Source organism: Etheostoma spectabile, chromosome 2, assembly GCF_008692095.1.
Source record: "Etheostoma spectabile isolate EspeVRDwgs_2016 chromosome 2, UIUC_Espe_1.0, whole genome shotgun sequence".
NCBI lineage: Eukaryota > Metazoa > Chordata > Actinopteri > Perciformes > Percidae > Etheostoma > Etheostoma spectabile.
The window spans coordinates 24,478,976-24,489,095 of NC_045734.1; the positions used below are offsets into that span (position 1 = coordinate 24,478,976).

The window sequence follows — 10,120 nt, forward strand, 5'->3', positions numbered from 1 at the left end:
AAAAAGCTGGCACTCCAAGTGGGCTAGGCAGGGGCGTTTCTAGGACTTGAGGAGGTTTGAGGCTTAGCCCAACCCAAATTAAATAAAAGTAATGCAATGCAAAACAACATTTGGCTTTCCCAGCTTGTTAATAACCAGCATATGTTTATTTTACCTGCCCAGTTTGTAGTTAGATGGCGCCAACATTTGGCCTAATCATTACTGGTCTGGCAACCCTAATCCAAGGTTTATTTTCCAAATCTGTGTGGAGACTTATGATGCAGGTGGTCTGGGGGGTCCTCCCCCAGAAAACTTTGAGCATTAAACACTTAGTTTCTTACATTCAGGTGAATTTCTATGCACCCATTTCTACCTTTTTTCTGAATCAATTCATGCTGGAGATGTATTTATGTAAAGGGAAACATTGGGGACAATTCAAAACATAAAAACAAAATTGAAAAATTTGCAGTAAGGCTCTTAGCCCTTCTGTATTGCTTTCATCTATTTATTCTCCTGTAGATCGACTTTTCTAATTTCATCTGAGTCAGCTCACATGTAGGAATAAAGTACTCTTCCCTCTTCTTTTGCATCTTTTGTTTGGAAAGTAACCTCCTTAAATGTGCATATGGCAATTATTCACCAATATGATACATTAATTCCTTTTAATGAATTAATAAATCCCAGACTGTAATATTATAATATTCTCACATTCAATGTGTATCTATATGTACAGTAGCTTCCATTTCAAGGACATGAAGCAAATGTTTTGACAGTATTTATTTACATGATAAGATGACAAAAGAATTTGAAAGATTTGACACAAAAAGAATTTGAAAATCACCAGCTACACAGTCTGCAATCCGAATGTAAAATGCTACACCAGTTGGTGTGAGTACATAGTAGCTGTTGTTATTAATGTTTACATCTAAATATTCATGCTCACAGGCCTATATTTTAAATTATAATTGATTAAAAACCAAACACAATGATCTCTTTTAATTTTAAAGTAAATATAAGTAGGTGTGTGAATTTAACCCTAATTTATGAGATCAAAACTAAATGTTTTTAAGGCTTTACCACAAAGAGAAAGACCTAATTTTGTGGCATCTTAATAGTAGGAAGTTAGATGTATGAGGTCCTCAGTCATTTCACTTAATACATGACTGGTTCATTGACTTAAAGCAAGGTCAAAGCAAGTAATAGACAAAACAGATCTGATATCGCACTTGAGTCCAGCTTAAATTAAAAGGCTTTTTTTGGCTGTTATAGCATATTGACAATATTGACTACAAAAAAAGATGATTTCATGTGGTTTAAGTAGGACTTTAAAGAAAAAAGAGGAACATTTGTGAGTTGTGTGACCCAAAAAATGCATTTCTCACTATGAAGATGGTTTGTAACGGTTACACCTGTCTCCAGTCAGATGAGGGTCGCAGGTCAGAGTGTACTGGACCTGAAAGCCGCCTTTCTTGGCTGGACAGTTGAACGTGCGTGTCCCCTGGCTCAGGTACGTCACACATGAACCCAGAAGGTCATCGTGTTGCAAGTCCTCGTCCCAGACCTCGATCTTCAAACCCAAGTGTGTGTCCACCTTAACAATAACAAAGAATATCTTTGAAATAACATTTTAAAAACAATATTTTTATTCTATTGTTTACATTTCCAGCATGTTTTTACTTATTACTCATGGTCCTTTTTTTCTTCTTCAATATTTCTATTATTTTTTTATGTTAATGTTTAATCTTTACAGGAAGGCTTGATGCTACTTTTCCACACAATGTGTTTTGTGATAAAGAAGAGGCCCTTGTTTTCTAGCCTAGGGCGTAATTTCCATTTGGGACTGGGGGGACTTGTCCTCCCCACTTTTTTAAAATCCTGTTTGTGTCCCCACCACTTTCAAATTCATTTGATATTATAGGTCTCTGCAATTGGCTACTGTTTCAAACAATAAAGAAAGTAAGACATCTTTTTCTTGTGCACAGTTCAGAACTGTTCTTTCTGTCAGAATTTATCATTATTTTCAACTTAATTATGTCCTGGATTTTATATCCCAATAGTCCCTAAACGTATGTAGAAATGCACAGATTTCTACTCAAACCAAAGTTACACCCTTGATTCTAATGAATTTGGTGACTCATATTTTTTCTCACGAGAACTCTGACCCAGAAACTGTGATGGTTGTCTTTCCTTGTTGTCGTTTGCCTGATTTGAAAAGAGGACATTTACTGACCTTGCCCAGATCGTAATGAGCATTCCACCTGGGGTCATTTGACCGGATCATATGAGTCCTGCGATAGAAGGATCCGTACCACATCCTAGCGTAGCTGTGAATAGGAGAAAACAAGGAAAAGCAACAGGTGAATTCATTTCGTTGAATGACATAACAACACACTAACACTAATCTAAATTCCCGACCTCACTCTACTTGCCTTTCAGTTTTGCCAGTTAAATCTCCTTTCAGATTCCAGGCTCGGACGATGGTCACCACCAGTCTTCCCCTCGAGGCCTTTTGAGGGCAGCAGTTAGGAGCCACGTTAAAAGTTTGCCCACTGCATACTGGTTCTCTGGTTGACTTCTTCACAGCGTTGTCTTCTAAGTATTGCTCTATGGCCACCTTCATCCCTGCCTTCTGTGTCTCACTTGGCAACAGCTCATACATTGGTCTAAGTGAGTACGAAACAATATCCGGGCGGTCCTTAAGGGTTTTCAGCCAACTGCTGTAGCCAAGGGAGTCATTATGAGCAAGTGAAAACTCCCCCAACCAACCAGTACCTCCCAACACCTCTGTGTAGTGTTGGTGGAGTCCAGAGCTGAAAGAGGTGGAAACGTCCTGGTTCTGAAGGACTTTTGTGCAAGATTGATGGCTGGCGGATAATTTCACCTTCCCCAGGCCTACAGAAACACCCAGTGATAGGCAGGAGTGGACCTAGAGGACAGGAGGGAAATACGATTTAAAGTAATGGACTGCTGAGAGCAGTGAACAGTGTATTAAAATGCCTCACACTCACATTCACACTCCAATGGCAGTGAAGACACGGTCACTGCGTACATTGTCAAAAGGTGCGTGTGCTACATGTACCTCTTTTGAGGAGAGCCCATTCAGTGAGGACAAACAGGTACGTGCAGCTGTGACTCGCCTGAGTCGGCCCCCTAGGTAAACCTGAATGTTGTTAAGACAATATGATTTTTATCTGTGAATTAAGGAACTTGGTGTGTGTGTGTGTGTGTGTGTGTGTGCATGTGCATGTGGGTGCGTGTGTGTGTGTGTGTGTGTGTGTGTGTGTGTGTGTCTTAACCTGGCGGATGTAGTGTGTGCCATAGGTTTGTATGAGCTCACTGTACTGAGCTCTGGTGGAGGAGTTGTAGAAACTCGGCAGCCTGGCCAAATCCATCCTGAACTCAGAGCTGAGGGGTGGTCTGAGGGACACACGGTATCTAGACACACAGAGACGGAATATTAAATTATCTCAAAACTTAAAACAACTAAGAAATCCAAACCTCTGTCTTCACACCCTACCCATAATGGCTGCAGGTGACCCTGTGAGTGCTGAAGGAGTAGCGGTCCTCCCTGGTCCTCTCTGTAGCGAAGGTATACGCAGTGGAGCGTGTTCCTCCAACCTCCAGACCGGCAGTCACAAACTTATCTACATTTAGGCCAACCTGATCAAATAAATAAGAAAAAAAAGCTCACAAACTGCTTAATTGTCCCCTGTAATCAACATAATGGTGTATTATATACAACCATTTATTTATAGAAAAAATTAAAAAATAATTTTTCAAACACACACTTATAAAACTCTTAAGTACTGTGTTTTATTCAGGCCAAAAAGTGCTCCCGATATCTCAGGTTTTTACTTTATATTATGTTGTTCAACTTCAGAAAAAAAGATGCTACTCCAGTAGTAAAATAAGCGAAATAATCTACAGTAATATTATCTACTCTAATCTATCAGTTAAAATATTTATCAGAAGTTATGATTTTATATCAACAATTACTGTGAGAAGTTTCCTACCTTCCAGTTGTCACTGTCCTGGGATGTGTAAGTGTTAATCAGTGAGCTGTGAACACAGTTTACAGGAAAGAATAACCATTAAAGCTCTTTCAAGTTCAGCTTTTTTTACAGTCTGTTAAGATATGATTGAGACAAAAAACCTTTGGACCGGTGATATTACTCTGAGTTTACATCTGATCTGTAGACAGTAAATGGGTAGCTGAATTAAAGAAGCCAAAAGATACTGACTTAAGCTTTGGAGATATTAGAAAAGATCAGAGGAGATATTGCAAGAGGCTAGGTTCTCTTGCTTTTAGGTCAAGTAAAACTGGTACATATTCAAAGAATGAGCTGACCTGTCTTGAAGCACTGCAGTGACATTGGACATATAAAACATAAATAGCACATATAGTACAATACCTAACAGAGGTGTGTGCACTGCTGTAGAGGTCGGCATTGCATCGACTGAATGAGCGCCAGTCCACTGCAGAGACTGGCAGCTGAAAATGAAGGGGAGAACACCATGTTTAACCTGTGCAAAAGTTAAAGTTGCTGCAGAATTATTAATCATTATTAACTTCATTTTTGAATTACTTTCTGCAGGATGTTGCCTTGAAGAGGGTTGCTGCAGAGAGTGCAGGTGCCATTTGAGGTGAGGAAAGTCTTCACGTCAACCATGTAGGATCCTTTACGCTGCAGGGTGACCACGTCAAAGCCCTCCCCCACCAGGTTGTGGCCTGGTACAAAGGGAGCGGACTGACACTGGATGGAGTTCCCAATCCGACAGGAGAGAACAGGCAAGTGGTAAGACAGAAAGAGCAGGAGACTCAGGTAGAGAAGGGATGGGGTTGAAAAGGTGAGCATGGCTGCAGCTAAAGAGGCTGAAATAATTCAGAAAAAGACAAAAAGAGGAGAAAGCATCATTTTAGTTGTAGATGATTATTGGTGAATGTAACAAGAGCTGAAAATGTTTGCAAACAGGTTTTATGTTTCTTTCCAATTGTTTTATCACCAGGTTGTGGGATGTAAAATGTCAGTTCCCTGTTACACAAGTATAAGTATAAGTTAAGTATAGCGTGACGGATACTAGGTTATGTTTTAGTCAGGTATCGGTAGCAATATACATAAGCTTAAATTTATTTTACATAAACACACAATATCTTGATGATGAGATGTGATTGAAAGTTCAGAAAAAGTGAGTTAAATAACCAGTGTGTAAGATTTAGGGGGATCTGTTGGCAGAAATGGAATATAATACTTATAACTATGTTTTGGTTAATGTATAATTTCAGGTGAGTATACACTACATAAATTTAAAAAAAAAAGTGTTTTTGTGGAATGAGTCTTGATCTGTACATAGGGACTATGTTGCACCATGATGTTTCTACAGTAGACCTGAACCCTGAGAGGGCCTCTAGCGTTTTTACCTACTACAGTCTATGGTTCTTATATTAACTGAAGGCAACTGTAAGTTCTATACACACTTGGAAAGAGAGGGGTGAGGGTAGGCCTCCTGCTACATGCCACTAAATCCTACACACTGTACCTTTAAGACAAGATTATTTTGTCAAAACTATATTTGCATGAATAAATACCATTGGAATTAATATTCTGTTTAAATATTCATTTTTTAGTTTATTTTTCAAAAACAGATTACCTCTTCAGCAGGGTTTCTCGCGTACTTCTGCAATGTTTAGATCTTTTGCAGATGAGAGTGTGCCGGGCCAGCCCAAGACCCAGTGAGACTGTCGAGTCTACAGCATGAAGGAGGGATAGCAATTCAAGAAAGACAGGTTAGTAAAAAATAAAATAAAATAAAATAAAATAAGTCCAGCACAAATAACAATTTCAAGATTTACGGGAAACTGTTTCCTTGAAATATGCACAAAATGGAAAGTGTTTAAGATGGACTAACATATTGATTTTGGTCTTTTGTTGGTACTTTGCTGACAATGAGAATCATAAAATAATGCCACCTTTTCCCTCAAAGCTGCAGTTGTTGTGTGCAGAGAGCTAATCATGTGCAGTGTGTTTATCTTCCTCATTAGTGACTGCTGTTGTCTGGTTCAGAGAGTAACACCTACTGCTTGTTAATGTTTTTTCACAGTTTTATCTTGCATTGATGTTCATTTTATGAGCAGTTTTATTGTATACTATAACGTTTGCTTAGATAAAGAATTGGATTTGTGTGTAAGCAATAACGATTTATTGCCAACAGCAAAGTTTTCCTTTGGAGTGTGGCAGTTTTATTGCTATTTCTGCACAATGTAATATGCCTGTTCCTGGCATACCTTATCAACTATATCTTTGAATTGTTTCTAGTATTGGCACTGTGTGAATTACAGAGTATCTAGATATATGGATCACATCCTTGTCTTGTTTGTCTTAATGTTGTTTAAAAAAAATCTTGTGATGTGATTTCTGCTGCAACCTAATTTCCCCACGGGGACAATAAATATAAACAAACGTTCAAACATATGCTTTAAAGCTACCGCAGCAGTGGAGATAATCGTAGCACCGCCAGCACACCGGCTGCAACAGATTCTTACCCAATTGTGGTCAAATTATGATCACTTTAATATGATTGACCATATATATCACAATGCATTTTTAATTCTTTATTTATCATGGTAATTTCTTTATAACCATGTAATCCAAGATAATTGTAGATTGGTGTCGTTCCATTAATATCCTTAACCATTAAGTCAAACACTTTGATTTTTTTGTTTTGAACCAGACAGCCTCAGAGTAAGTATGTTTATTTATGAGTTTATTGTTAGTAAATCCAACTGAAAACAAAACCACACTCAATTAACTTAATAATCTGTTATCCGCATGGTCCTCTAAAAGAAAGAGAGAGGCTCAACTTGAAAAATTCACTCAAATGACATGCCAACTGCGATTCCACTCTAGCGCAACTGTACAATGCTAAAACGGTTGCAAAAGCCTCTGATCAGAATATCCGATCCACGGAATCAAAGAAGAATTGGTTAGAATTTGATTGCCCAAAAATCTATACATTTGGGCTCTGTAAAAGGTGTGTTTTTAGCACTGCATTGCTTGGCGTTGATACAGTTAAACATTTAAAACCTTGGAGCATTAAAGCTTGAACTGCATCTGCTGCTGGTGGGAGTAGAAGTAGGTCAGACTGAAGAGTTCTTTGAAGGGTTTAACAACACTAATATAGAAAAAAAAACAACAATGTAATTCTCTAAACTTTTGATCAGAGCAGATCCAAACAATACCAACATGCTATAACTGCAAACTCAGAAGAATCAGTCTCTCAGAAATTTAAGTCTAAGTTTCACTGATAAAGTTCTCAGCATCAGAGCTCAGATCTGTCTACTTATGCAGGTGTTACTGATTTCATTTTCAAATAAATTCTCAACTTGTTGTAGTATATACTGTCGTGTGTATTTTCCTGTAAGGTTTTTAAAAGTTTTCTACCTGTTCCAAATGTGCAAAACGCTGATGTGGCTGCTCCTCTTCCAGTCACCAAAATCTGACCCAGCAAGAGAAAGTGTCTTTGTGCTTTGATCAGACACGGACAGAGGATGGAGCTTTTTATCTTCTATCTCAATGGAGAGAATGAGGAAATAAAGGGAATAGCAAATCAGGGGCGATAAGGATAGTTAAGACAAATGGACCTTACATATTACAGTAAGTCCAGGTTTTGCAGGAAATGACCTTGGAGTGAGTTTGTGAGGTGTGAAAACAACACAACAGATAAACATGCCTTGACGAATGTGTAAAAAAAAATGAATGCAAACTCTTGCTAAAATATTCTGATTGACTAGTTTGTGTGTGTGTGTGTGTGTGAAATGTCCAACAGAACTAACTACAGACTATTTTCAGGCACCCTCATAGCTCAGCTGGTAGAGCAGGCGCCCATGTATGGAGGTTTACTCCTCAATGCAGCGGGCCCAGGTTTGATTCGGGCCCTTTGCTGTATGTCATTCCCGCTCTCTCTCCCCTTTCATGTCTTTCTGTCTCGTCAAATAAAGGCCTAAAATGCCCCCCCCCCAAAAAAATAATCTTCAAAAAAAACTCTAGATTATTTTTTCTTATTCTCTTAGGTGTGAAAAGGGTATTAAAGTATTTCTCTGTGAAGCACTTTAAGCTACAGATTTGCCGACATGATTGCAGCACTATTAATCACAATTCCGTTCTAAATAAACCCAAAAAGAGATACTTACAAAAAAAAGACTTTATTGAAAGAAAATCTTCAATTAATGACACAACAGTGTAATATTAATCTAAACCTTGATGCTTTTAAAAGCTGCAAAAGCCGATTGTTAAAACCTGGAGGTTTTCAGTCGTTCCATCTTTGCATATAAGAGGGAGGAGACGTGCACTTTTTAATGGAAACAAGTGATTCTGTTCCTGGATATCTGCAAAGGACAAATTTACAGCAATGCTAGAAGTAGAGAACTCAGAATAACTGCTTTCTCAAACTGCAGGGGTTTTGCAATAACTATAAAGTATTTTAAACATGTTATGAATCCATTTTCCAAAACAAGATTGAGGAACTGCTTTGGCACACATACAGTAGGAATGGAAAAGGTTACAGGAAAACATCTGATAAGTGGTCCTTCTGAAAACATGCACTCACTTCAACAGAGTCACAGGCACTCATGTTTTATATAATGGCATTGCCATGGTTAATAAAAGCTTGAGGTCTTAAAGGAATATTCTGCAATACTCCTCGATGTTCAGCATGATTACATGTTTCATACAACTTAGTGCTTGGAACAAAATGTTCTTGCTTAAAATAAAGCGATTCAGACCATACACTTTGTTTATTGGTTGGTGTGTGTCATTAAATTAAATTAGGTCTGGATGGGTCGGACTGTGTGTGTGTGAAGATATAAGAGGAAGTACAGTGTGAGGCTTCTTCCTTTCAACCAGTGCGTAGGATGATGTGGACTCCAGAGTCAGTAAAAACAGGACCGCTCATGTCTCCAATTTTTAGAGCAAAGGAGGCATCTTCAAAAGGCTTCTGCATTTGACCTAAAACATAAATGGATATTTTATATTAAAAGTAATACAAGTATCTAGACCCGAATAAAAATTCACACATAGAATATGTTGTACATTACCATCTGTGACCAGTCTGTACATAAATTCAGAATCAAAACAAGGATTTATTCTTAAGAAAGTTACACTTCTTGCATACATAAACATATAAAACCGTAGTGTTTATATGCTTTTGCTTAAAATAATATTTGTTTATTACCTTTTACAATAAACTATTTAGGGTAATTACATGTAATATTATTTACCTTGTTAAAGTTCAACAGGTTTTAAGTGCTCGTATTATGCTCATTTTCAGGTTCATAATTATATTTAGATGTTGCACCCAAATAGGTTTATGTGGTTTAACTTGTTGTTGTACTCTACATTGCTGCAGCTCCTCTTTTCACCCTATGTGTTGAGCTCTCTGTTTTAGCGAGTGAGGCATCTCACTTCTGTTCCATCTTGTTGGGAGTTGCACATCCGCAGTAGCTAGTAAAACACTGCTAGTTAGTCAGCTGCAGAGTATGAGGGCATGCCAGGCTAGTAGCTAGGCGAGCATTATAACATGTGTTGCGAAGTTTGTCACGGAAGTAAAGGCTGGACAACAGAGCTGGTTGGAGCAGTTTGTGGACAGTGATGGTAAGTCCCTTTGGGATGGACTATGGGCTTTTTCACTTTGTAAACCTATAACATGCACAAAAAGGTATACAACACAATAAAAAGAAAGGAATAAAGCCGTAAAGCATAACATGAGCACTCTAAGTTAACTGTGGGCGTGTCCCATTGGCACGGCCAGTAATAGCTATTGAGTTGATTGTTTGCCCCCACAGAAAGAATGACAGAAATGACAATTAAATGTATTGTAATAATGTGGCTTTGAACTGGATAACAAGTCAATTTATGACAGCTTCTGGCAGACAACCACAACCTTGACGGATGTTTTTGACAATGACTGATATCAATCAAAAATCTTGTTGTTGGTTAACTGTAATTATTAACATCCATCATTACACCTTCTTCCGTGTGCGTGATTGGGTTTTTTCCTGCTGAGCTGAGGAACATGAATAATAGGTGTGTGTGCTTTTATAACTTTGGGACAGTGTGTGTGTGTGTGTGTGTGTGTGTGTGTGTGT

The 10,120-nt window shown here is 38.2% G+C and overlaps 2 protein-coding genes across 2 annotated transcripts in view; both read right to left on the minus strand.

Moving 5' to 3' along the window:
* Positions 1–741: 741 nt before the first annotated feature.
* On the minus strand, positions 742–7,536 carry LOC116707295 (perforin-1). The gene is made up of 12 exons (XM_032544613.1): positions 7,419–7,536; positions 5,629–5,725; positions 4,566–4,852; positions 4,392–4,471; positions 3,993–4,038; positions 3,497–3,639; positions 3,276–3,414; positions 3,059–3,139; positions 2,409–2,905; positions 2,210–2,303; positions 1,324–1,570; positions 742–1,220 (listed from the first exon to the last, which is right to left on the minus strand). The coding sequence occupies exons 3-11, from the start codon at positions 4,833–4,835 to the stop codon at positions 1,361–1,363; spliced, it is 1,560 nt and encodes a 519-aa protein (XP_032400504.1). The 5' UTR covers positions 4,836–4,852; positions 5,629–5,725; positions 7,419–7,536; the 3' UTR covers positions 742–1,220; positions 1,324–1,360.
* A 1,032-nt stretch (positions 7,537–8,568) lies between these two features.
* Positions 8,569–10,120, minus strand: part of pin1 (peptidylprolyl cis/trans isomerase, NIMA-interacting 1) — a 5,630-nt gene continuing 4,078 nt past the window's right edge. The window contains exon 5 of the mRNA XM_032544666.1: positions 8,569–8,981. Within this exon, the coding sequence (XP_032400557.1) occupies positions 8,872–8,981 (110 nt within the window). The 3' untranslated portion in view covers positions 8,569–8,871. The remainder of the gene's footprint in view (positions 8,982–10,120) is intronic.

What these genes read in the sequence shown, in the direction of transcription:
- LOC116707295 (XM_032544613.1), bottom strand. Translation starts at nt 4,835, where the DNA reads ATGCTCACCTTTTCAACCCCATCCCTTCTCTACCTGAGTCTCCTGCTC. An exon ending in AGTGCACACACCTCTGTTAG is followed by an intron (nt 4,039 to 4,391) that starts GTATTGTACTAT and finishes CTGTGTTCACAG; the next exon opens with CTCACTGATTAACACTTACA. An exon ending in AGGACAGTGACAACTGGAAG is followed by an intron (nt 3,640 to 3,992) that starts GTAGGAAACTTC and finishes TTATTTGATCAG; the next exon opens with GTTGGCCTAAATGTAGATAA.